Raw genomic sequence first — 27,333 nt, forward strand, 5'->3', positions numbered from 1 at the left:
CAGAGTGTCAGGGAGCAAGAGGAGACTGATGCCACAGCAGAGGTTCAGAGTGGGCTCTGCACAGGCCTTTTCTCCCAAGCTGGCAGCAGAAACTTCCAGCAGCCCTGCTCTGCACTGTGGATTCCAAAGAGGAAGTGCCAGAAGGCAGCTGAATGCTATGATGGCATTTTTATAAGAGCTCCAAACCAAAATAAAGGCAGCTGTTGGCCTCACGGACAAATTCCAAGCTAGAATGAGGAGATAAATTGTTAACTCTGTCTTGGTAGGGCTGGAGTGAGTCACGCCAGGGAGTCTTGTTTTCTTAGAACAGGGTAAATTAAACACTGAGTCAGAAACACAAGCAGCAAGTTCCAATCCCAAGAGATGATTCCCTTGCTGGTGAGCCTCCTGTTCCTGGGAAGACAACTGAAGGACAGCAGAGGAGCGAGATGAAATTCCCTTGAACATCTGAAAGCCTTTGCACAGTTGCTCCCATTTACTCCAACAAAGGAGTGTGAAGCCAGCAGGACACAGGAATTCTGCAGGACACAGCAGCTCCATATTGTGCCATGGGAAAAGCATGAGCATGGCTGGTTACTGCCCTCAGTCACCCCACAAACAGGGATCGACCCCTGTCTTCCCACAGACCCCCCAAAAAGGAGCCCACCAACAGGATCAGAGACAGAACAGGTTCAGGGAAGGGTGACAGGATCAAAAAAAACCAAGAACTTCACTCAGAGACAGACTGACTGCTCAGTTTAGGGAGAACACACACAAACAGGGCCACAGCAGAGGGTGTGAGATGTTTGATGCACAAGGTGGTTGTTTGCTCCTCTCCTTGGAGGTCATAAGGAAAATAAAGGGAAACTGCCCAAAGGCAGCAAACTCAACAGAATAAACAAAAACACCTATGCTATGGAGATTTTTCCCTGCCCGAGGCAGTGGTGCAGTCCCCATCCCTGGAGGGATTTAAAAGCTATGGGGATGTTGCACTTGGGGACATGGGTTTGTGGAGAACCCCAAAGCTGAGCTGCTTTGGGCAACCTGGTCTAGTAGCAACTGTCCCTGCCCATGGCAGGGGGGTGGAATGACATGGGCTTTAAGATCCCTTCCTGCCCAAACCATTGTGTGATTCCAAGAAAGTTCACCCCTTCCAGCAGATTCCTGCAGGGAGCAGATTCCTGCAGTCCTCTCTGTCCAGCCCCCACCAGTCCCCATACCCACCTTGCTGTCCAGGCGCTGCAGGTAGGAGCAGATGTACTCAATGCTGGCTCCAAAGGGATGCACGTGGAGAAAGGTGGAAATTATTCCTGGGGAAAGGAACACCACAAATGTCATTGTCATGAGACAAGGACCAGCTGGGAACACAGGGTGACACCCTGCGTGTGTCACACGAAGTGACACCCTGAGACCCCGCCAAAGCTCGAGGTTTTCCTTGGTTCCAGGACTCCCACCTCCCCTGGGATAACCAAAGGAACCAAAGGAGGCCAGAGGGAGTGCGAGGCCACCTTGAAGCAAGTCCCCCCAGCTCAGCATCACCACCAAGCCCCTCAGAACTCACCAACTAGGAGAACTTCTCGTTCAGATTTCACAGGACTGTTGCTCAACGTCTTCTCCACTGGACATTCCTTCTCCTGGCTGCAGGCACAAACTCTGGATGTGCTGCTCTCCTGCAAAACAAAACCACAGGGCCCGCTGCAGGCAAGAGCAGCCACCCTGGCACACCAGGCAGAGGCAGGGGCAGGCTCAGAGCCTGCCCTGGGTTTCTCCTGTTTCTCTGAGTCACTGCACCCATCACTGGGGTATCTATTGGTTAAGTTCCAAAACGCTTCCAACAAAGCACAGCCGTGCCCGTGGTCCTGTGTGTGATCTACCAAGTGAGATGAAAAGCCCGTGGAGTTCAGCCAGATGCCACCACACTCAGTGCACCAGCCCTGCTCTGTGACACGATGTCTGCTCCGGAAGGGCCACGTTTTAAATAACAAAATACAAACCAGAGCAAGAAGCCTTGCCATGGCTAATTCAGCTGAAGAGCTTTAATTTTCAAATGCCCAAACCGAGGCAAATGTGATGGACCAAGTGCCCAGGGGCCACCCACCCAGGGTTTAGGATCAGACTGTCCCTGACTTGAGTTTGTGGTACTGAATTAAAAGAGAATTTGGCATAACTTATTACCTCTGAAATAAACACAAGTCTGACAGCGATGCAAAGATGGTGGGTGCACCAAAAGCAGGACTTGCTTTTATTCCTGAGTTTTATGTGGAATTCCAGTGGCCTGAGAGCTGTGGACAGCTATAATTGGGAACAGCTTCCAGCCACCAGTGAGATGGGCTGGAGGGGGGCCAGTGACAAACATAGAACTGAACTGTCCCCTGGGTTTGCTCAAATTCATACATCAGTGCAGTTCTCAGCTACACAGGGCTGAGGCTGTGCCCAAATGGCCTGAGCTTCCACATTCCAGAGGAGAAAGCAAAGCTCTGCCCTGTGGAAGCTGATCCAGGGACAAGCTGAGCCTGTTCAGTGCCCAACCACCCTCTGGGGGAAGAACCTCTCCCTTGGACATGAAGCCAATCTGTCTGTACCAGGCTCACCTCACACAAACTAACCCATAAACCACTGCTCATTTAACACTAAGGTGGTGTTACTCCATCAGTGAGAGATTCTGTCTCAAATAAGAGAAAAGAAGCTCTTGAACTCACATTCCCTTGACAATCAGCTGCATCTCCCTCCTTGTCCTCTTCATCTGCCATGCTCTGCTATATATGGACAAAGAAAGGAAAGATTACTGATGATAATCTATTATTTCTCTTCTGAGGCTCCTGCTCTGATTGTTACTGGGATACACAAAGCCATATTTAGTTCCTAGAAAGACGTTCATTGTCTTCCCTAGCTCATGGCACAAAAAAAATGGGGCTAAAGATGGAAAATCTGAGATAAAACCCAGCATCTGGCTCCATGGGCCATGGGGAAAAGTGCTGCCTCATGTTTCCTGTGTAATTGTCTCTGTGCTACAGAGGAGAGGACCAACCAAGTGTAGATTCATGCAGGGATCCACAATGAAAGCAGAGTGGATCACACCTGAGAAGCAGCACTATGCATTTGGGTTTGGAATAAAGCAAGCACAAAAATATTACACCACTGACAAAAACTTTCAATTCCATAGTGGTTTAAGGAGGGCAGATCAAAACATGCCCCTAAACCACAAATCTAAAAGCCAATGTCTGATAATTGAGACCTTTTTTCTTATCTTGTAAAGCTCAGATTGCAGAAAACCCCATTCCAGCTGTGTTCAATGAGAGTTACTATTTATTTATACAGTTGTTCTCACAGGTACATGAAGCCACCAGCAGGTCCATTACTGACAGACATCCTCCAATTTAACAGCTCATTTTTCCTCACTTTCCAAAGACAACTGCTCCTACCAGGGCTGGGCATCCTCTACAAGATTACAGAAGGACAGAGGTCCTTCACCACGCTCCTGATGGACCATGGAATCCAAGGACTGCACAAAGAAGCCCTGGATGACACATACCTGCTCCTTCAGGTTTTCTAGTAACGTTTCCACTTTTAATTTGTCTTCTTTCACTTTTTCTAACTCTGCTTCTCTCTTTTTGTACTCCTCCTGGACTTTCAAAAGATGCTGGAAGAGAAAAGATAAACTCAGTTCTCAACCTGCCTTCCACCTCCTATTATTTAAAGACTATAAAACAAAGAAGGGCTTTTCCATGAAGACCAGACAGGTCATATACAGAACTACTGCAAGGTAAAGTATAAACCAAGAAGAATCTACAATGTACCTTAGAAATGCCTTTGCCTATTAGCATACTGTGTAAATATGGGACAGTAATTCCATCACCAATGGATGGATTTCCCACTTTCTTAGTTATAGGGGCACACAGGCTTGGTACTTTGGAAGTCACAGTAGGGTCAAGCAAAGACCACACAAGGAATCCATGAACTATGAATCACTTTCATGGGATTCACCAGCTCATACAGCCACCAGTTGAACTATTTGGTCATTTGGGGTTTTTCTGACAACACTGGTAACAACAAATTTGCTCCCACTTGCCGGTTTGGATCCCACCGAAGCCGGAGTGTTTTTACGTGTGTTTTTGCCCCCCCCAATCCCAGCCCCTTTTGCTACAGAAAATTCCGGTCCCACCTTCTGCATGCCCTGCAGGGCCTGCTGGAGGAGCTTCATCTGCTGCTCCTTGGTGGTGTCCTCATCCCGGGAGGCTTTGCCCTGCTCCTGCTTGAGCAGCTCCACCTCGTTGCGATAGGCGTCCAGCTGCCAGCGCAGGCTGTCGTTCTCCTCCTTCAGCGCCTCCACCTGCGACACCAGCGCTGGGAACGCAACAAAAGTCAAACAACCCCGGGGGCAAGAAGCTCCTGGGTGCTTCTTCCCCTCACACACCGCATACAGGGGGCTCAGCAGCTCCCGGTGAAAAGTGCTGAGCACACAAAGAAATGCCTCCCAAGCACTGTTTGGGATGTCACAGGGCTGGAGCCCCTCTGCTCTGGAGCCAGGCTGGGAGAGCTGGGGGGGTTCAGCCAGGAGAAAAGAAGGCTCCAGGGAGACCTTAGAGTCCCTTCCAGTGCCTAAAGGGGCTCCAAGAGAGCTGAAAAGGAACTTTGGACAAAGGCCTGGAGTGACAAGACAAAGAGGAATGGCTTCAAACTGACAGAGGGCAAGGTTAGATGGGATATTGGGAAGAAATTCTTCCCTGTGAGGGTAGTGAAGCTCTGGCACAGGTTGCCCAGAGAAGCTGTGGCTGCCCCATTCGTGGAAGTATCCAAGGCCAGGCTGGACAGGACTTGAACAACCTGGGCTAGTGGAAGGTGTCCCTGCCCATGGCAGGGGGTGGAACTGGATGATCTTTAAGGTCCCTTCCAACCCAAACCACCCTAGGATTCTATGATGTCCAGGAGAAGGCAGGTTGTGGGTTTGTAGTGTAACACTGCTGCTGAGCTGCTGTCTCTGGATTAGCTTCCATAGGGCAGGGCTCTGCTTTCGCCTCTGGAGAAAGCTTCCAGCTCCTCCACATCCTGCTCCACTAATCCCAGTACACTTCACTAGGGACAGCAGCTCAGACGCTGCTTTAGGTTCCCCTAACAATGGCAGGGAGCAGTGAAACACTGGCTGCAGACCCAGGCACTGAGAGGAAACAACTCCAGGGAACTGCACTGATTCTGCTCTGCCCATGACCATTTTGGGGTGCAAAACACTCAGAATGGGCCTCCTGAAAGAAACCGCTGAAGACAAGCGCTTTATGAGCTGCAAAAATTGATTTTACCTGATTCTTCCGTTTCTTTCATCTCTGATGGATCTTCTATTTCTTCATCAGACATTTCCATCTCCTCCTCTCTCCGGATACCCATCAGCTCATCGTTATGGATGTTACGGATTTCCTGGGGTTCAGAAAGTAGAGGGAATTTCAATACAGATTAGAAGGAACAGGTTGGTTGGATGAAATGTTGCTGAAATATAAGTCTGCAAAACACAACTCCATGACACAAGAAAGGGGAAATGATTTAAAAATTGACACAGATGATTTAAATCAAGGGCAATACCCAGCATGAGTCAATCTGCCAGTGCTACTGCAGTTATTGACTCTTCCATCTTCCTTCTGCTCTTGTGACGAGACAAGTCAGACTTGCTGTGCAAACCACAGGGAATTCTGCTCAACCTTAAATACTCTGGAGCCAGGAAGTCCCAGCCTGAGCTGGGACAGACCAAACCAAGACTGCTACAGCTGCACACCTGCATGTACAGCAAAGGAGGTTTGCCTACAGGTCCATCTCTTAGCACTACAAATACCTGCAGCCCCCTGAGCCCACCTGTGCAGCACCAGAGCGGGGTGTCCCTTGAGCAGAAACCTCCTCAAGGTGACCCCAAAAGGCTGAGATACCCTTTACCCAGCATGTGATATGTACAATGAGGTAAGAGACATTTTCAATTGCAGATGCTAGCAATGTTTTTATACATGTATATATATATATCTGTCAAAATCTGTACCAAGAAGCTGCATCTTGTGGCTCCACCTTCATTTAAGAGCAGACCCTAAGCTGGGGAAGAGCAGCAAGCTGAGCCCAGGAGCAAGTGCTCTTGGAAGAGGCTTCACCAGTGATCTCACAGCCTCTTCCCACCGGGAGAACTTACCTTGGAACAAAAGCCAGCTCCAACTGGAGAGAGAGCTCCCACCCCAGCCATAGCGAGCAATCAGAAAGTAGGGAAGAATGGGAGCACTGGGGCTCGGGGTGGAGGAACAGTCTGAGTCACACTGCACCTGGCTTCTCAGGTGGAGAGGAAACCCTGGCTCCTCCTTTAGCTACTACAGAGGTTTGACTCAGTGGGAATTTCAAAGTCCCAGAAGTGCACACTCATGGGGAGATCACAGCTGGAAACTTCCCAGGACAACACAGCCATTTAGAGTGTTCCACCATGGTGGAGGAGGGACCATCTTCTTGTTACCAGAAGGGCCCTGGCTGGGTGTGATCCAGCGCCACAGATTCTTCCCAGGCAGCAGCTGCATGGGAAGGTGGGCTGGACACCCCCAATCCATGGGGAGCCCAGGCCTGGACATGCCCAGCCTGTGGTGATCACAGACCACCAGACTCTCAGCTTTGCCCGATTTCACTTTTGATGTCAAATAATCTTAGAGGTGAAAGACGACCCCTGGCTTTGCTGGGATAGATGTGCCTATTCCAAGTTTGTAATAAGGAACTCTATATCCAAGAAAAACCCAGAACTGAAGGATGATTTATACTAGAGGTAAGGAATGACAACCAAAGGGACCAGGACAGCGTGGAGGAGTGGGATCAAACCTCATGAAACTGAACAAGGCCAAGTGCAAGGTCTTGCACCTGGGTCACAGACCCCAGGACAAACCAGACCATCACTTGCCCAATGGACCCCCTTTCTTTACCTTAGCTTCCTTTTTTCTGACATTCTGCCTGACTCCCTTATCTGAAAACATCCTCCCTCAAGCTTTCCAAGCTGTCCAGCTGCAATTATTTCCATCTCTCAAGGTTGAAATATCACATAAAAATGTGATAAAACAGATTCTGATGACATTTAGGGTTTGTTGTTGGTTTTGGTTTTTTTTTTTACCATCCCTCTAGAAATCCCTCTTCCTTTAATACTAAAACCGGCAGAACAAAAATCAATATTTATCATTATCACTATTATTACTGCTATCATTGTGCACAGCTTCAATCAGCAGACAGGTCTCCGCGTGTCGCTACAAGTAACACGAATACCAAGAGGAAATTTATTACCTGTAACACGAGAGCCGAGTGAGCAATTCCCACCTCACGCTGTGAACGAAGGTGTTGTTATCCACGCGAGCATCGTGCACACTTAACATCAACACCCTGACAAGCAAGAGACCGTGCTGGAGGATTCTAACACAAGAAAAGATTACCAACCTCTGCTTGTTTGCACCACACGCTGATGTTCTTACGCTGAGCTTTCGTGAAATGGTCCCAAGCCTTTTGTTTGGAGGCAGAATGGTACACGGCCACTATCTGCTCGACTGGAGTGTCAAATCAGCAGCAAATCGGGCCCGAATAGCATCCAGAGAGGGCGAACAAGAGGAGTAAAGGAGTAAAAAAGTGGAATCAGGCAGGTGGTTTGGCTACCCTTTTCTTATAACACTGTACTGTGCTGATGCTACGCTCAGGGAAGAGGCTCAGTGCCTGGAAAGAGAAGTGTGGGCTTCACCAGGCCTCGGCCAAACACTCCCGGGTAACGACCAACAGGGAAACGGGCTCTGCTCTCAGCTGGGAAATAGGCAGGACATGTGGGAAAAAAAGGCAGCATGTGTGTGCTGAAAAATATCCAAATTTGCTGTGCAGGGCTGGCTGGGAGTGTAAGGAGTCCAGGGGGGCAGGACTCGCCCTCCACAATGGGATGATGAGGTACAACCGTGAGTTCTGGCCCTTGAGACATCCCAAAGGACAGTGCCACAGCCTGTGTGACCTACAGGAAAAGGATCCTGGCACTTTCCACCAGCTTTTCTTGGTCCTGAAATTTATTCCTTCTGTTTCTCTAGAAAATTCCCAAAGCATTTTGGATATACAAAGTGCTTCTCCTTGGCTGAGCGCTCACCCACAGCACAAAGGACATCTACCTGACTGGGTTTTTATGCTTGTGATGCAGTAGTTTTTTATTTTGTAACAATTACAGCATCTCCCTGCTTCTCAGAGTAACCTAAGAGTGGCTGAGATCTCAGCTGTGTTTTAGGGAGTGGAGTTACACACTAGTCTCTATTATTACTTACTCTGCAGTGCTCAATGTATGTCCCTCTGGACCGTGTGCCCATATTTTTTACCAGTAACAGAATTTAAAGAAAAAAATAATTAAAAAAAAAATAATCAAGTAGCAGCTGAAATTATTAGATATAAAATCAAAAGTTAAGAATGTTCACAACCCAGGCAAGAGGATCAAAGAAAATTAGTACAATTGTGGAGAAGGTATTCATAAAGAAGTAAAAATACTCAGATTTACTTTAACAGAGATGTTTAAGAGGCAATGAACGGTCTGAGGAACTCTTACAAAACACATTCTGGAATTAATACAGTCCATGCCTCTTCCTTATTTCCTCATTTAATAAAGCACTGGGATTTGAAAGACCCAGGTTCTGCAACAGGCTGTTGGAAACACTCTGCTGTGTCCTACCTTTGGTGAATAAATCCTGCACACTTCGCTGAGGCACCAGATTCCCAGGAACTTACCTTGTCAGTGCACAGGAGGAGTTGAAAAGATGACAGAACTACTAACAGATGATAATTAAAAGAGGAAACAAATTCAGCATTCATTCTCTCCTCCCCCCCAGATGTGGACTCTTACCCCAGCAAAAAGTGCCACGAGGAATTTTTGCCAAGTGAATGACACCTGATTCTAAATGAGCTGCAGCTGCATGGAAGCCATTGCTACTTCTTTTCCTGGAGCCCTTTTAGTGTGGCCTCTCCAGACTAGAAATTGAGAGTTTTCCCTACACCAGACAACCAACATCCAGTGTGGAAAACACTACTCACACTGCACCAGGATCCCTGAGAGAGCCAGTTTGAACTTCTCTTTAGCTTCTTCCATCTCCTTCTCGTGAGCCGCTTTCTCGTTGACGAGCCGGCGGATGTGGCTGTTGGCCGACTGGATCATGGAGTAGAAGTTGTTGGCAGTTCTTCTGTTCACTTCCCCACGCTCTATCCAGGTCAGCAAGGTCTGGATGGCTTCTGAGAACTTTGTGTCATCTGTAGCAAGAAAGGACAGCTTTACACCACAGGTTGCCTGGGCAGCTTTCGGGTCCCTTCCCTGGCGCTGAACTGCTCTTTCAATGGTCGGCTTCCTTCAGGTGGCTCATCACAACTCCTGGAAGCATGGAATGATCTGAACCCACAGCTGTACAAAGGCAGGCAAAGTCTAAAACCAAACTGATGGAGCAAATCATCTGCTGAGGTGCAACAAGAGGAGGACCAACTGCTAGAAACCTACTGCAAAACTTCATGTCTACTCGGATGTACCCTTTTGTGAAAGGAAATACCCTCCAGCTCCAAAATTATCAGGTCAAACATGGGTCTCAGGCTTCAAACTAGGTATTAGGACTTATACTAGTCCTTTTAACCTTAACCAAAATTTTCTGGAAGAAACTTGTACTGAACAGTTTTGATCTGTGCAAGTTTGTTGCACTCCAAAGGTTTGTTCAGTCTTGGGAAAATAAGATTTAGAGGAAACCGTGTCACCATGTTCCAGGATATAAAGGGTGGCTACAAAAAATATGGAAACCCTTTTTTTTACAAGGAGTCACATGGAAAAGATGAGGGGGAATGGGTACTCCTGGGGAGATTCCAATTGGGCACAAGAGGTCAATTTTTCACAATGGGAACAATCAGCCATGGGAAGTGCTGGATTCCCCAATATCTCTCTACAGCTCCCTGGCAGGAGGTTGTAGCAAGGTAGGGGTCAGTCTCTTCTTCCAGGCAACCAGCAGTAGGACAGGAAGGCACAAGTCTTAAGCTGCACCAGGGGAGGTTTAGGTTGGCCATTAGGAAGAAGTGACTGGGGCACTGGAATGGGCTGCCCAGGGAGGTGGTAGAGTTACCATCCCTGGAGGTACTTAAGAAAAGACTGGATGAGGCACTCAGTGCCACGGTCTAATTGACGAGGTGGTGTTAGGTCATCGGTTGGACTCGATGACCTCAGAGGTCTTTTCCAACCTAGCTGATTCTGTGATATCAGATGCTTTCAAGATTGGGCTGGGCAGGACATTGGGCCATTTGGCCTAGACCGTGCTTTTTCCAAGAAAGGTTGGGCCAGGTGAGCCTTGAAGTCCCTTCCAACCCGGGACTCTACGAATATAAATTCAGGTACAGGTTTGTTTTGACAAAAAGAAAACAATTCTGAGAGGGAGACGGCCCGGAGAGCTGCCAGGGGCAACCTCAGCTCAGCAAGACAACCCCAGGAGAACACAGAGTTCTGTCCAGAAGGGTGGCCACGGCCCCCAGAGAGTCACTCACCTTTCAGCTTCTCGGCCACCACGCTGCACTCGTGGTCGGAGTAGTGGACGACGGGCGGCGGCGAGGGCGGGCGGAAGCGCTCCTCCGCCAGCCGCCGCCGGTGCCGCTCCTCCCGCGCCAGCATCCGCTGCTTGCACTCCCACTCGTACAGGTCATCCCTGGCCTGGGCAAAATCCACGTGCAGGCGCCCCGTGTCCTTCTTGTCCGTGCTGGAGCCCAGCCGGATGCGGTAGCCTGGTGGGCATGACAAGTGGTCAGGTTTACGTGGGGCTCCCCAGGTAAAAGGAGCCCGGGGGGGGTGGGGGGTGGTTCAGCTTTGATGGCTCAAAGGGACAAAATCCCCACAGAAGTCAAGCACGCCGGCCAATTCATAAGCAACTGGGAGCAACAGGGACCCTTCAGCACCGTCTAAAGAATCAGCTGGATGTTTATCCAGGTGAGATGGGCACGGACTCTACCTCAGCCCAATATTTTGTGGAGGTTTCCAGATGACAAAGCATTGCTGTCTGTGGAGGTAGGGACTGTTTCAGAAGGATTTGTGACGGAAAGCTAGAACTCGATTTCGCTTAGGAAGACTGTAAAATGCCTTCTCAAATGGGTTAGATGTTTTTTGTTCTCCCTTCCGCATTTCAGAGAAAGTTGCAGGGAGAAGCTGTGAGCAAGCTACCTCTCTCCCTGGTATGCAGAGAGATAACATCCTTGCAGACATGTACTAGGCCTCCTCAGGCCAGAGAGAGTGGGTGAGGAGAGAGAGAAGACACAAAAAGCCTTGGAGAAGACGGGGCACTGCCTTTTTTCCCTGGGGCCCGGTGTGTGCAGCATAGTTAAGAAGTGGTCCTTGCATCTTAAATAAACCTTTTTGTTAATCCTTCCACTGCCTTGGCGTTCTTGGGAAATCCATATGTTTTACCTTACACTGTCTTTCCTCTCAGGAGCTGCTGTCACGTATTTAAGCAGAAATGCAATGGCAGTAGAAGGGCAAACTGACACAGCATCAGATAAATCTGCCCCAAATCCTACTGTTCTGCCTATAAGTGACAAGATCACATCTCTGTCCCAGAATTTTAAGCTGCCATCTGAGACAAACACACCCACCAGACAGGTAAAGTGCCTTGTCCACCATGAACTCCTCAGCAAAGCGGATGTGGCAGAAGTTCTTCTTGCTCTTGCGGATAGCGATGACCTCCCCACACTGCTCAAACACCTCCATGATGATCTGCTCCGTCCCGTTTTCCGGCAGCCCTCCGACAAACACCGTCTTGCACCCCGGGGGCCTCTCCCTTGTGGCTGGAGGGGGAAGATCTGAAGAGAGAAATCAGAGCAGGTCAGTTTTTGGGTCGTCAGCACGTGTGCCTTCCATCTGTGTATCCGGGTTTAATTAGATGTTGATACTTTTGGCCTGTGTTTGGCCCAGCCACCTGTGAGAGTCTCTCCTTTTCCTGCCAAGTTATGAGAAAACAATCACTGACAAACGGGAACTCTGCCCTTGAAGGAAGCGTTTTGTACAAACTACAATTAATTGGGGTCTTACTGCTGGCTGGTGGCCTTCCAAGGGCATTTGAAGGAGAAAGTGAAGAGGAGGGTGATGAAGGACGCCCCCAGACTCAATTAGGAAAGACCCCCTGAGGTGCAGCGCTCGAGCGCGGGGCAGTTCCAAAGTCCCCCCGCATGTGCAGATGGGGCACCACTCACATAATGGGGGGAGGGACTGAAGGCCTCTAGCTGGGCGGTGCTGGCCACACCTGCCCAGGTAGACATCACCAGGAAGTTGGATAAAAAGCTGGTGCTGGGGTTAGACTCAAGCCTCACATGGAGGACAATGTCGCCTTTTGTGGGGACGCCTCCTAAGTAACACCTGCGTGAGTGGGGGGTTTACTGAGGGCTTATTTCCCTCTCTCCTCTTTCCTGTCTCTCAGTTTCTCATTTTGTTGGCCACTTCTTTGTAATAAATATTGTTTTTGTTGAGCTTTCAATGGTGTATGGTTTCAGTTTCAGCATCCTTCCCCGCTGCAATCTGTCCACCTCTCCAGAGAGAGGACCACACCTTGCTGGCGTCCTTCAAGGACATGTTTACCTGCCTGTTTCCAAACAAAAGATCTCAGGAGCCTGGAGCCCTTCAAACACCCTCTCAAGTGCAAGCACAGGCTCACTGAGCTGCTGTCACAGAACACAGGCAGCACCAGGGGCTCAAAACTTCATGGTAGGAGGTGCTATAAAATCACAGTTTAAAAAATTGTCCTAGTGTAAATAATACATGGCAAATGTATACAGAGGATTCTCTGTGCTGCAACTGCACACACTCCAGACTTTCCTGCCTGAGCTACACCCTCCCACACAGATCCACACTATCAATGACAGACATGTCCCTGTATCATGTCTGTTTTGGTTTTCACCCCACTGGTTCTTATCACAGAAGCGAGGAGAAAGGGTCATCAGCCAGTGTGAAGGGGATCCCTGTTTCCTGCTACAGCCTGGTGAGCCCTGTGTTTCTTCAATTTTCTCTCTTATTTCCAACTGCCCCTGCTCTCCTTCCACTGCATTCTGCAAACCCCTGAGCACTCCCATGGCTCAGCATGGACCATGCCCCTCACCTCCAAGCCTTAGATAAAGGCTTCAAATATCCAGGGGCTGGAATGTTTTCTTCCCCATCCTTATCAACCTAACAACTGAAGAGGCTATTTCTGGAAATGGCAAACACTCAGTGACAAGAACAGGCTTTTCCTGTTGCCCCTGTCACCTTCCTGCCAGCAGTGAGTCACAGTGACTCAGTCCAGACCTGCTGTGCCCAGGTACAGGAATGGCCCTTCTCTCACACACCCCCAGGTTTTACAGAAATATAAACACACAGATATTGCTACAGAGATAGGACAAAGCACAGTTACGTGGGTTAGGAGGGAAGAGAGTGCAGCTCTTGCAGTGAATGATCTCCTTCACAGCAGGCATGTCTGGAGGGATGGGAGGTGGGACGATCCCCAAGCCCGGCATCATGGGGTTGATCGGAGGGATTCCAGTCATCATCCCAAGAGCAGGATCAAAGTCTAAAAGGGGGAAAGAATAAGGGAGTCAGGGGGGTTTGGAGTCATAGAGTGACTGTGAACTTGGACAGCAAATGAGGTACACTCCCACACGTGCCAGTGCAAATAAACACCAGAGAGGGAACATGGCAACATCAAACTTCAGGTTTGTGCCCTTAAAACAACTTTTTAAAACTATTTCATTGTTGATTGCCTCAGTCAAATAATTTTTCTCTGTTAAAATAAACTACTTCCTTCTCCCCTCTGTAGACACCAGCTCCCATCTAGTGTCAAGCACTTCCCAGTGAGGTTTGTCCACAGAAAGACACCTGTGACACATGGGCTTGGAGCAACCTGGAGCAACTTTCCAAGCAATGGAAGGCGTCCCTGCCCATGGCAGGGGGTAGACCAAGATGAGCTTTAAGGTCCTTCCCAACCCAAACCATTCCATGATTCTATTATTCCAAGAGCACAGACTGCAGGCAAAACTTAGGGCTGTTAAAACAACCTGCAGAAATGGGATTGCAGAGTGCTGCCAACACAGACATTCCCTCCCCAGGTGAGCAGGCAAGTGTTCAGGCAGGAGAGAGCATCCTCCTTAGTGCAGCAAAGCATTGGAACGGTCAGGTCAGTTCAGGACTCTGATGTCCAAAATCCTGCACTGCTGGGAAACCAGGCACAGCCCAGCTCTGTTCTCACAGGAGCTCTTTCACCCTGGACAGGATGACTGAGCCATGCACAGGTATTCCAGACAAGGTGGTCATTCCTGGAACAGAATCCTTCATTAATTTCTGCCATATCCAATTTGCTGCCCTGTTGTTTTTCTCTTCATCTCCCTCCCACCCTTCCTTTTAAGCCATTCCAGTTCAGCTTAGAGTAACGTGTTCCTGGATATCACTGGTTTCCTGAGCTCTGCGTGGCATCCTCTTCCTCCTCATCCACTGCAGAATATCTAGAGGCACCCCAGAATAACTATTTGCATTTAAAAATAGGTATCCTCTCAAACCAGGTCTCTAAATAAATCACTTGCAGATTTAATGTACTTCAAGCACAGCTTGTCCACGTGGTTGTGTGTGTGGTGGGTGTTTACCCAACTGCACTGAAACAGGTTATTTCCAAAGACCTGCCCAAAAGGAAAGGTGGGCAGGGCCTGGCTCAGCTCACCAGGCAGGAGGGGCTGTCCTGTCATGCCCATGGGAGCCATCCCCAGGTTGTTCATGGCGGTGGCCCAGGCGGTCGGGTCGGACATTGGCAATCCCATCGGAACGGAGTCCAGGCTCAGATTTCTGCCACCATCTGCTGAGAGGAAAATAAAAGTGATTAAGAGCTTAGAGCAGCTCCCAGCTCTGCTGCAGGGCACAGGCTGCCCAGCAAGGCTCTGCAGTGTCAGCACCCAAAACCACAGCTGAGCCCAACGCTCGGGGAAGAACCAGATGGGAAAAAAAACAACCGGTGCTGTCCCTCTGGAGCAGCCAACATTTACAGCAGCCAGGTCTAGGAAAACACCTCAAAGCACCTCAGTTATGGTTTATCCACTGCAATTAACAGCTCTAAGGGGCCTTGATGAAACGGTGATGGAAAGGTAACGGGACACTGATTCCTCCCAAGAGATTTATGAACAAAGGACACACATCCAGCAGGTATAAACTGTGAAACTGCACTCAACTGAACAGAGCTGGCCAGGCTGACCCAGCAGAATCCTCCCACTGCCACTGGAAGTCACTTCTCTTCCACACTCAAAGGGGAAAGGAAGCAAAGAACAACGTGCTGTTGTCAGCAGCAGGACCAGCAGAGCAGAACTACCAGGTAATCCGGGTGGAGTCACTGACACTACACAAACACAGGGCCTGACTAAGCATTCAAATTCTCTTCAGTGATTTGGCTGGGTCAGACACATCTTTCCCTGGCTCCCACCTGACAGACACTTGTTCTTTTTGTCTGTGCAGGTTTTAGTGAGAGGGGCCCAAATGCAGAAATGCCTGAGTTTGTTCAAACATAGATGGGAAGGGGAAGGATGGGGAGGGAGGAGGAGACATGAGAAGGACAAGAGGCTCAGCTCCATGCTCCCAGTGGAGCTCTCCTGTGCTCTCTCAGCACCTCAAAACCATCCTTAAACTGCTGTAAACTGTAAAGACACAGATTTTCCTTCAAATTTCCTTCAAATGATTTTTCTCTCCAGGGAAACACAGTCAGACCTGTTCTCTACCCAATCACATTTCACCCTGTTTCTGCACATCACCTTCCTTCTGCCTCAGGTCCAGCCTCACCCCTCTGCACCTGGCACCTCCCTACAGAAAAATTACTAAGGGAGGGATTATAGAGGGAGTACAGAGAGACTGTGCTGTACACACACGATATAATCTGCAAAGATGTTATTCTGTGTGGGGGTTTTTCCCCAATCACTCAGAGAAATCCTGAAGATGGCATGGAAGAAATTTTCTTTGTAAGAAATTGTAAGATGGCATTGAAGAAATATTTTTGTAAGACTCCTTGATCTGATATTACAACATCATATGATTCATCTAACAGTTTGCTTTTATGACATTTTCTTAAACATGAATGTCTCCAGTCATTTGGGCTCATCTGCCTTATCATGCTTCTAATTATGGTCATGATTTTAATTTTGAGATACCATTCAATTAGAAAAATAAAACTATTGGGACAGCTATAGAATGGTTTGGGTGGGAAGGACCTTAAAGACCATCCCATTCCACCCCCCTGCCATGGGCAGGGACACCTCCCACTAGCCCAGGTTGCTCCAACCTGGCCTGGAACACTTCCAGGGATGGGGCAGCCACAGCTTCTCTGGGCAACCTGTGCCAGGGCCTCACCACCCTCACAGGTAAGAATTTCTTCCCAATATCCCACCTAACCCTGCCCTGTTCCTGTGAAGCCATTCCCCCTTGTTCTGTCTCTCCTTGTAGAGATCCCACAATCCAAGCATGGCTCCGGGCACACCGGACCAGAGCACAGCTCTACCTGTCCACCTTCCACACCAACACCCAGCACAGCAGCTGGATTTAGGCTATGCTACGTGGATCCCTTCCCTGCTGCCAGCAGTGGAGCTGCCCCTCAGCTCACCTGGAGGAATTGCTCTCTTCCTCTTTCCCGGATCACTCCCATCCTCGGCCGGGCTCTCCGACACCTGGGGCCCAGCGGCGCTGCCCAGCTGCAGGGACTCAGTGCTGCTGGCAGGGTCAAAGGGCAGCTGGTTTAAGCCTAAAAGAAAAAAAACAAACAAACAAACACACTCAGAGACTTTCTTTAGACTGGTTTGTGATGCTTCAGAATCACAGGAATGAGAGAAACGCCCAGTTCCAGGCACAAGCAGCACTCCAGGCCCTGGGGGAATTGTGCCTCCTGCTTACAGGGCCCAGCCACACTTCATCTGAATGATACTACCATAAAATATTACTCACCAACATCAATCCCAACACCCACACAAATCAAACTGCCTGGCAGTGTCAGACAGGGGTGCATCTCCCCTCTGTTAAGCTGCTTTTCATGCCTGGAAACTCAGAGGACAGGATTTTTTTCCTATTTCTTCCAGTACAGAAATACATTTTTAATAGTTACCTAAGTGTCATCAGTCATGAATTCACTTGAACTTATTTACTACCAAAAAAACAAGGCATGACTTAGAAGATCTTCAAAACCAGAAAGTGCTACTGGAATTTTTATTCAAGGAGTCCAGCAGGCAGCTGCTCCCCTTCATGGTCATGGAAGGGGTTATAGGATGCACATCCCTGAAAAGGGAAGCTCCAGACCCAGCCCACAGGACCACACTCCTCCTCATGCTCATTTTAAGGACCTCAGTGCTCAAAGACAGAGGGCCTTGAGTCCTGCTGCTCAGGCTTTGCTATTGATAAAGAAGATCTAACAACAGTAATGTTTACTCAAGAATAAATGCAGATCAAGTCTTATAAATTAAAGTAAATCGAAGGTAAAGATCTAAGCAAATTATGCAGAATTGAACTAAAGAGGACTGAAGAAAAATATGGTTTGCAGCTTCCAGTGTATTCCCTAATGCAAGGAATTACACCCACTTCAGAGTGAGTCTGAAGCAGCTATTGGATGATCCACCCACAGATGTGTGGTGGGCAGACTGCAGGTGATGGACAATTAATGGCATTTATGTGCCAGCAGAACACATTCCCACCTCTCTAAAATGCTCTGTTTCTTAAACTACAGGTAACAAGACACAAGTGCTTTGTAAACAAGTCCAAATTAATGGAGTCTCCAAACTTAAAGCTTCCAGTGTGCAGTTAATCACAGAGAGTTTGAGAATCACAGAACTGCTATGGTTGGACAAGATCTTTAAGATCACCAAGTCCAACCACCAACCAGCACCACCACCATATTCAGCACTAAACCACGTCCTCAAGTCCACATCCACATGTTTTTTGAACACTTCCAGGGATGGTGACTCCACCACTGTCCTGGGCAGCCTGTGCCAGGGCTTGACAAGTCTTTCTGTAAAGAAATTTTCCCTAATATCCAATCTATACCTCCTCTAGCACAGCTTCAGGCTGTTTCCTCTTGTCCCTTGTTCCCTGGGAGCAGAGCCTGATCCCCATCTGGCTCCACCCTCCTGTCAGGGAGATGTAGAGAGTGAGAAGGCCACCCCTGAGCCTCCTTTTCTCCAGGCTCAAGAGAGGGGTCCAGTGCTCTGAACTGAGCACCCAGTTCCTCACTCCACCTTCTGTCACAATCAGCACTTGCAGGGATGCAAGACCGAAGGAGCATTAAAATATTCGGTTTGATTTACTTTTTTCTCAGCAAACTCACTCTGAACAGACAACGGAAAAAAAATAAAAAAAAAAAAAATACAAAAACCTAACAAATCCAGACCCATATAAAGCAAGAAAATCTAGATCCATATAAAGTAAGAAAAATAACCACAATTCCAAGGGGAATCAGCAGAGCTACCAGAGCACCGAAGATGACAATTATCCCGTCCCAACACAGACATTTGTACCAAACCTTCCTCTAGACACTCTGCAGTGTTGTGATTTCTATTCCAGAGGATTCCACTTCCAAGAACTTAATAAACGTGGCTGCTGGGAGCGGCTGTAAATAGCCAAGTGGACACAGGGAGCCTGGAGGGCTCCTCCCCGAGCCACTGAAAGGTGAGAACGCCAGAAGCGGCCAAAAAAATAACGACTATTCAGCTGGCAACAACAATAGTCACGCCTGGCTATGCAGGATGCCTACAATGCTGTGTCTTAAATATTCCAAAGTCCAAATATCACAGAGGTCATGAGGGCTCAGGAAAACAAATCTGGAGGCCCCAGGTTAAAAATAGAGAGGCCGTACGCAGGGAAGACAGAAGGAGAAAGGAAAAGGAGTAATTGTGAGGTTTGCCTCCGTTATTATCCAGGTGATGGAAAAGGCAACGTTAAACCTGAACAAGAGTTTTCCCACACTTGGGAGTAGGGAACGACGTGGACAAGCAGTGATACAGCTGGACACTGGTGTCACCAGGATGGACAGACACCCTGCTCTGACAGGAGACACCTGGCACTGACCAGCACCCGAATGCCAATGGACACTGCTCACCCACTGCTTCCCAACCCACTGGGAAGCACAGGCAGCCACTTATCCCTACGATTTCCATCCCCAGTTTGAGCTGGGATGCTTGATTACGCCCTGTGGTGCAGGAGGACCACTTGGATGCTGCACGGGCTCCAATGGCTGTGCTGGGAGGGAGGCAGCTGGTTCCAGCAGGTAACAAGGAGTGAAAAACTCCTTGTGTTCTTGGCAAAAGGATTTTTATTGTTGTTTTTTGGAAAAAAAAACCCAGCCAGATTCCTTTGGAACAGGACAAACACTGAGGAAGCTCTCACGCTGCACAGTCAGCACTCACCCTGCCAGTCAGGGCATGAGTCAAGCCTAAGAAAGTGCCTGAACTCAGTGCCCAGCTCATGCCAGAGCAGGAGGCCCACACGCCCCATGCACCCATGCCAACCCCAGAGACCTTCCATGATCAGACTCAGCTCAAGCCCAGGGCAGAAATTAATGCAGCTCCTGGGAAATGGATAATGTTCTGCTGGATTAGTGTGTCCCAACTGCTCACAGAAGGCTCCAATTCCAACCTGACATATAGGAAGGAGCAGAAGCAGCCCTACAAATGCTCGTGAGTCTTCAGCAGCAGCTCTGACTGCCCACTCCCTCCCCATGCTGTGAGCCAGCACGTCTCCTGCCTTCAGCATATGGCTTCACAAGAGGAGATCATTAAAATGAAGAGAGGAGACCACGGTGATGGAGAACTGAGCAGTAATTAATAAGTACTTGTTTCTCCTCTTAAGTCATTTCTACCTGTAAACACTCAGCCTCAAAAGCAGGAACCAGAAGAACAATTTAAAAATAAAAGAAAGGGACATTCCCAGAATTCATCAAGCCCTCTGAAAAGCCCAGGAAGGCAGCCAGTAATCAAAAGCACTCCTGAGGAATTCTCCTCCAGGTTATCTCCTGCACCAAAAGATCAGCCTAGTCACAACTTGTTTAAGCAGCTGGTGAGGAGCAAAGGGGAAGGGGAGGCTGGTGCAACTGTGAGTAAAACGCTCTTGAAGAGGCAGGAGAACACCACTGCTGGCTCTGTGACTGGACAGACCTGTCCCAAAGGAACACCACTGCTGGCTTTGTGACTGGACAGACCTGTCCCAAAGGAACACCACTGCTGGCTTTGTGACTGGACAGACCTGTCCCAAAGCTCCCAGAGTCGTGCTCAGTTTGGGGTGATGAGCAGCAGCAGGCTAAGCCTGCAGCACAGTTCCTCCAAGCATTGTATGTCACTAGGAAGAGACTGAGCAAGGAGATCCCAAATCAGCCCCTCAGCTGATCCTCACCTCCAGCTTCCCCAGTGCCCCAGAACTTGTCAGACCTGCCCTGCAGCCAGATGAGGTTGCAGGGCTGGCACGGGAACTCAGCGTGTGCCCCCCCAAAACAGGCCCCTTGGAACCCACCTCCAAAACAGGCCCCCCCAAAACCAGGCCCCCCCAAAACCAGGCCCCCCCAAAACCAGGCCCCCCCAAAACCAGGCCCCCCCAAAACCAGGCCCCTCCAAAGCCAGGCCCCTCCAAAGCCAGGCCCCCAGCCAAAGCATCACAAAGACAACTCAAGACACTCCTGGGAGAACAGACCAAAGGTTTACTCCAGCCACTTCATGAACATCCCTCTTCCAAAAAATCTATAACTGATGGGCTCTCCATCAGATGCAATCGGATATGTTCGCTCACAGAGGCAGCACATGATCCCCAGACGTGAATGCAGCAACATTTTTTGTGCTGGTACGAATTTGGGGTGTCAGGTTAATGCTCAGCCAAGAACCGGAGCTCCAAATGCTGGATACAGACAATGTGCTCAGAAGGAAGCTGAAGCTGCAGAAAATCCTCTCTCCTGGGCACAGAGCAGAGTAAAAGCTGACAGGCTCAGCCACTGCAACCGTGAGGCACAAACACAAGCACCTCTCTGTCTTTTGTGCAACCAGAACAAAGTGTCCTTGGCCATTCCAAGTTGCTCTGCTCAGGAGGGAAGGGACCAGCACTGGAGCAAGCCACGGGGGTTTGCCCAGTTTTCCTGTAGCAAGCCAGCCTGGAAAGGCCAAAATCAGCAGACTTCTGTATTTGCTATGCAGCAGGTAAGGGGTAAGGAGAAAATCTGGGTTTCCAGCGAGTGTCAGACCAGTGTCAGCATTTCCAGAGCCATACGTGGCACAGGTGCCAGCGTGCCCTTCACCTCCAAGCACTTCCCTTACGTATCTCCAGGGATTTTCAGAAGAGTCAGTTTTCAGGAGTGAGCCATCAGGCACTGCCATAATGCAGTGACTAAACCTTTAAAAATAAAAAACTTGGGCTAGAAGACTCCTCACTAGAAAAAACAGACCAGGGAGGGGAAAAAAAAAAAAAAGGAGAGATGCTTAAAGATGAGCAGAAGGTGACTCTGAGCAAGGCCTCTCCCACAGCACAGCAGGTTGCTGTGGGTGGTCTTCCTTCTCTGGAAGTAGGTGCTGAGGTGTGTTTTATGGGAAGAGAGGCTGCAGCTTCCTGCTGGCCTAAACAGCACTAACAATGCACGGCCCCCATTCCATCGGGATCAATCCAGGTCCATGCTGGGGCTATATATGGCTGCAGCTTTCACAGCACACGCTCAGAAAGGGGCTGGAGAGACAGGGAAGATCTCAATGTTCCAGGCATAAATCAAGGGAAGTATCCATCTTCACTGGGTCCCATGCCAGACCCGGGACAGGACTTGGTTTTCCAACCCTGCAAACAGAGCTTGGCTATTTGCCTTAATTACCAGGGGAAGAAGAAACACAAAACAATCCCTGAGGTGAACTGAAAAGCCTGGTTTAAGATCACTCCCATTATCAAGAGCCAAACAGACTGGAAATCTCAACCCAAACAAGGGATTGTGCTGCTCCCACGCAGACCTACTGTGCCTGCACAGGAACACAGCAACCACTGGGGCTGCCACCTCGGGATTTGGGCAAAATCTCCCCTGCTGGGTTCAGGAACATTCAGTTAAGTGACGACAGCAGCTCTGCCACAAGCCTGGCACTGCTCTGGAACCACACACTCCAGCAGCAGCCTCACCCTGATCAGGCACTGGAACCATTTTCCTGACATCCAACTAGTTAAGAAGCAGCAGGAACATAAAACCTCTGCCCCAAAACTCAAATTAAAACTGTTAACAGGTACTCTGACACTGTCACACACCTAAAAGCATTTCAGTGATAACACTTAAAAAGTCCATGCAGGCTGGTGCTTGTATGGTCATATTTTGGGGTGTCCTGGAACCTTATGAACCACTTTGGGTCATGTTTTGGGGTGCCCCAGGTTCCGCTGAACCCCTCAGGTGACATTTTAGGGTACCCTGGGCTCCTCTGAACCCCTCAGGTCCCCTGGAGTCCTCCAACCTCCTCAGGTCACTTTTGGGATGCCATGAAAACCTCTGAACTCCTTTGGGTTCCGTTTTGGGCACCCCTGGGTTCCTCTGACCTCCTCAACTCACTTTCTGGGGTACCCCAGGTCCCCCTGAACCCCTCAGGTGACATTTTGGGGTCCCCCAGACTCCTCTGAACACTTACCAAACTTCTCTTACCCAGCATCAGGGGAACTCCAGAAATGGGCTGACACAGGCTTTACTATAAATACGGATTTACCTTTTGCCAACATTGGCAAACATATGAAATAAGCAGTGCTCAGCCTTAGCAGGGTCCCTGTGCTTTTAGGAATAAACTGGATTCTGGGATACACTGTGCCACGTGATTACACATGCTAGTTTTAAGTCCTCAAGCAATGCACTTTAGCAGACACCAAAGTACACCTGCAGCAATCGATTAGAACACAGAGAAAAGAGACCAGCAGGGAAGGGAGAGAGACAGCAAGGCTTTGAAGTTCCATTTTAACCCCAACCGTTTCCTTTCAGAGACTGGTTCCCACATTCAAAAACTACTGCTGGGCTCGTGCATGTTTCTCTATTGCACTCCTGGATTAGATACCATTGTTAGAGCTTCACAATCACCAATCTGACCCAGGGGCTGGCCAGGCACACTGATGAGAGCAGCAGAATTCCGACAGTTACTTCTGGCAACTCCAGAAAATCCGACACAGTAGCACACTCGGAGAATCCCACAACCCCCCAGGTGTTACCTGTGTACTGCACCAGGAACATGGCAAGATGCTCATCATATGTCAGTAGTTCAGCCAGTTCTCCCACTGTTCCCAGCTTGGTTATTTGCTTAAAAATCCGAGTGCCAGGCTGAGCTCCCAAGGCAGCTCCCAGCACAACGGGAAAGCTGGGACTTACTGGCAGCAAAGCTGCCCCAGGGCGGGCCGGGCAGCACAGGAGAGCCCAGGCTGGCAACCAGCAGCTCCACGTGTCACCATCCGTCTCCAGTGACTGACACCCATGGGCAGATTCCGGGATGCAGGGGACAGAGCTGGATGAGCAGGTGGGCAGGTGATTAGCAGCAAGAGCATCTGAATTTGCCAGGGATTTCATACCTCACTGCTCTAAGCGCTGGCACGCAGCTAAATAAACCCTGTTTGCATGCCCGAGATTAGTGGCCTTTGCACTGAAAGATTAATTCCTGGTAATCCTTGACAGTAAGAGGCACACTGCTCGCTTTCCTCGGTTCTGGAAGCTTGTGTTTAGAAGAAATATATTAGCTTCAGACGAGCTAATTATTCTAGCAGGAAACTATTAAAGGAAAAAAAAAAAAGGCACAAAGAGCCCCTTTCTCCTTTGCCCGTGAGAATGCCGTGGTCAGTGACACCAGTCAGCAACACCAACCTGCAGGGTTTTCACAAAAACACGTCCACAGCAGCAAAACCAGGGAGATTTGATCAAGTCCTGTCTGAGCTGTGCTGTTTACTCAGCACTGTAACCCCAAACAAAGGAAAAAATTCCTTATCAGTGTGTGTGTGCACACGTGTGCGTCACCAGCACAGCCCTCGGTGCTACCCAACAGTGGGACCTCTGCCAGCCCCATCACCCAACATTATTAAATATCCCATGGAATGTTTTCAGGATGGCTCTGCCAAGCCACCTTCCCTCTGCACACATGTCTAGGATTTCTAATACTGGGATTTTTCAGGGGGTGAGCAGCTTGTGTTCCATGAGGTTCAGAGCAGGATGTTCCAGGCTCAGAGGGGACAGGCAGCTTGTCCATCCCATCCCTCCCCACCCTGCCAGCCTCCCCTCAGCACCCCTGGAGAGCAATAACCAACACCTGCCACCTCAGAACAAGGCTCAACAGCTCATATTTTCAGAACTATCTTTTTGAGAGGTTAGGAGAAGAAAACTGTCGGGCAAAGGACTAACTGCACTACTGGGGGAAGAAAAAAAGAGGGAGAAAAAGAGAGGGAAGACACAAAGAAAACTCCAGCAGAGCCAGCAATCGGGATCATCAGAAAATGCCAGTGCAAAAACCTGGACTGAGGGGCGAGAGGACCTCACAGAGGGGCAGCACCAGCGCGAGGAGCCGCTGGCCGAGAGCGGAGCAGCTGGACGGGACAGACGCGATGGATCTGGAATAATGTCAGCAGAAAAACTGGGGATTAGGGGAGAAATCTCACGCCATCTTTGGAAGGTGCAGGGAATACCTCGCTAGCAACACCTGATCTCTGCAGTGACTCGGCGATTGAACCTCGTCCCTGCTACGAGCTCAAGTCGCCCGCACCAAAAACATGACCTTCAATGCAGAAACCTGACCTTACCCCGGCTCCCACACAGCTTTCAACAACTCAGCTCCAGGGGCCTTTTAATTACGTGGCACAAAATCCCTCAAACAAACCTTGAAGAAACAAGAGAAACCAACCCCTCGGCTCCCAGCGCAGGGAAGAGTCAGGCTGGAGTGAGAAGGAACACAAGTCGGAGGGACAAACCCCCATCCCAGGTTGCCCCAGCGCTTTCCCCACCATCTCACAGCTCTGCTGCAATGTTCTGCAGGAAAATACGGAAATATGCAATGGCTAATTACTGTTGCTACAGAGGAGGTAGGAATTGTGCAGACTAATGAGGAGCTTACCCAAGGATTAACGTTTGTGTAACGAACACGTGGCACTAAAGAAGAAAAACATCTGTATGCAGCATGACCTGGATATACACTGCTGGTAACAGCCAGACCTCACACACAGGACCAAAATATGAGGAAAATAAGACAGTAAGAAGCACATAAAGATAAAGAAGCTTGACATAAACGCTTAAGGAACCAAATACACGTAGAGATGAGTTACAGTCAAGGGATCTTTACGGAGCAGGGCTGTGGGAGAGCTGCAGCCCACGGCAGCTGTGGGTACTGGCATGAGTGTCCCCAAACCTCACCGTGCTGCCCACGGACCGTCTGCTGCGGCACCACGGATCCAGCACAGCCCAGCTACACGTGTGGGCACAGCTGAGCCTCGGAAGCTTAGGAAAGAGAGAGCACAGCCTGGTGTGAGGCTGCTGCCACCTTCATCCCCTGCCTTTTGCAAACCACCTGCTCTTGGGGCATCACAATAACTTCCTTAAATGCAACTAATTTCTCCCTACCTTGTGTCACTTTCACGGGATCACCAAGGTTGGAAGAGACCTTCGAGATCACCCAGTCCCACCATCACCCCAGCACCAAAACAATCACCGTTAAACCACATCCCCAAGTGCCACATCAGACACCTCCTGAACACTCCCAGAGACGGTGACTCCACCGCCTCCCTGGACAACTCATTCCAAGGCCTGACCACTCCAACAGTGAAATAATTACTTCTAATACCTAATACGAACCTGCCCTGGCACAACTTGAGGCCTTTTTCTCTCATCTTGAGGAAACACATGGCGCAAGAACCTGACCCTCCCCCGTCTCCCCTCTCCAGTCAGGGAGTTGCAGAGCAAGAAGGTCCCCCCTGAGCCTCCTTTTCTCCAGGCTGAGCCCCCCCCCAGCTCCCTCAGCTGTTCCTGCTGCTCCAGCCCCTTTCCCAGCTCCGTTCCCTTCCCTGGACACTACCCACCCTTTTTGATGTGACTTTAACCACCGCTGAACCCAAACAAGACTTCCCACGTGGAATAAACCTTTCCAAACAAGCCTCCCCACCACCCAGACTGGGGGAGCTCTGAGGGCGTCCCCAGCAGGACTCCCCATGCCCCGACGGCTCCCACGAGGTTGTCCAGACCCCCCATAAACCACCGCCCCCTCCCGCCGGCGCGGCCCGGCCGGAGCTGTCCCGAAGGAGGCCGGTGCTGCCCAGCGAGCCCCGCTGCGGGGGCCCATGGAGGGCGGGGCGGCCCCCCCGCACGCCCGGGGAGCGCTTCGGGCCCAGCCGTGGGCCGCGGCGCTGCGGCCCGGCCCGAGTTGCCGCTCGGGCGCTCCCGCTGGGTTTCCAGCACACGGGGAGGCCGGCGCGACCCCGGTGCGGCCCCGCTGCCCCGGTGCGGCCCCGGTGCGGCCCCGCCGCCCGCACTCACCGCCCGGCCCGGCCGCTCGGTCCCGCTCGGTCCCGCACTCACCGCCCGCCGCCGCGGCCCCGCCCACAGCACCGCGCGCCCCCGCCGCGCCCCCCTATTGGCTACCGCCGGGCCAGGGGGCGGGGCCGGGCGCTGCGCGCGCACCGCGCCGGGGCGGTGGCGGCGTCAGGAGGGGCGGGACCGGGAGCGCGCGGGGCGGGACCGGCCCACCGGGAACAGCCACATCCCACTGGGACCGGCCCCCGTGGAACATCCCACCGGGAATAACGCACCGGGAACAGCCCACCGGGAGCAACCCACGGGAAACAACCCACCGGGAAAAGCCCACTGGGACTGGCCTTAGCCCACCGGGACCGGCCGCCCCGGAACATCCCACTGGGACCGGCCCCGCGGGAACAACCCACCGCGAACAACCCACCGGGACCGGCCACATCCCACCGGGATCGGCTCCCCCGGAACATCCCACCAGGACCGTCCCACTGGGATCGGCCCCCTGCGAACAGCCTACCGGCACCAGCCCTATCCCACCGGAACCATTACACCGGCACCGGCCCCATCCCTTTGGGACCGGCCCTATCCCACCAGCCGCATCCCACCGGCAGCACAGAATCCCAGAATATGTCAGGTTGGAAGGGATCACAGTGGGTCGTCTGGTCCAACCTCCTTTGCTCAAGCAGGGTCGTCCCAGAGTACGTAGCAGGGGATTGCGTCCAGAGGGTTCTGGAATATCCCCAGTGAGGGAGATTCCACACCCTCTCTGGGCAATCTGTTCCAGTGCGCAGTCACTCGGCACGGTGAAGTTCTTCCGCATATTCAGCACAGGGCCCCATCCCACCGGCAGCGGCCGCGTCCCACCGGGACCAACCCCATCCCACCGGCC

The 27,333-nt window shown here is 50.5% G+C and overlaps 1 protein-coding gene across 2 annotated transcripts in view; it reads right to left on the reverse strand.

The window, feature by feature from the left end:
• The window catches only part of ENOX2 (ecto-NOX disulfide-thiol exchanger 2), a 29,874-nt gene extending 3,378 nt beyond the window's left edge, over positions 1 to 26,496 (reverse strand). The window contains exons 1-14 of one of the 2 annotated variants that reach the window (XM_039387327.1): positions 26,454 to 26,496; positions 16,590 to 16,727; positions 14,673 to 14,807; positions 13,377 to 13,532; positions 11,590 to 11,796; positions 10,495 to 10,728; positions 9,019 to 9,231; positions 7,408 to 7,514; positions 5,274 to 5,388; positions 4,142 to 4,323; positions 3,512 to 3,619; positions 2,679 to 2,735; positions 1,541 to 1,649; positions 1,204 to 1,289 (exon numbers count right to left, since the gene is read on the reverse strand). In XM_039387327.1, coding sequence (XP_039243261.1) covers positions 1,204 to 1,289; positions 1,541 to 1,649; positions 2,679 to 2,735; positions 3,512 to 3,619; positions 4,142 to 4,323; positions 5,274 to 5,388; positions 7,408 to 7,514; positions 9,019 to 9,231; positions 10,495 to 10,728; positions 11,590 to 11,796; positions 13,377 to 13,532; positions 14,673 to 14,769 — 1,671 coding nt within the window. In that variant the 5' untranslated portion in view covers positions 14,770 to 14,807; positions 16,590 to 16,727; positions 26,454 to 26,496. The remainder of the gene's footprint in view (positions 1 to 1,203; positions 1,290 to 1,540; positions 1,650 to 2,678; positions 2,736 to 3,511; positions 3,620 to 4,141; positions 4,324 to 5,273; positions 5,389 to 7,407; positions 7,515 to 9,018; positions 9,232 to 10,494; positions 10,729 to 11,589; positions 11,797 to 13,376; positions 13,533 to 14,672; positions 14,808 to 16,589; positions 16,728 to 26,453) is intronic. The other variant, XM_039387328.1, reaches the window with a different exon arrangement.
• Between the last annotated feature and the right edge of the window lie 837 nt (positions 26,497 to 27,333).

Source organism: Pipra filicauda, unplaced genomic scaffold, assembly GCF_003945595.2.
Source record: "Pipra filicauda isolate LSUMZ 115617 unplaced genomic scaffold, ASM394559v2 scaffold554_size360964_pilon, whole genome shotgun sequence".
NCBI lineage: Eukaryota > Metazoa > Chordata > Aves > Passeriformes > Pipridae > Pipra > Pipra filicauda.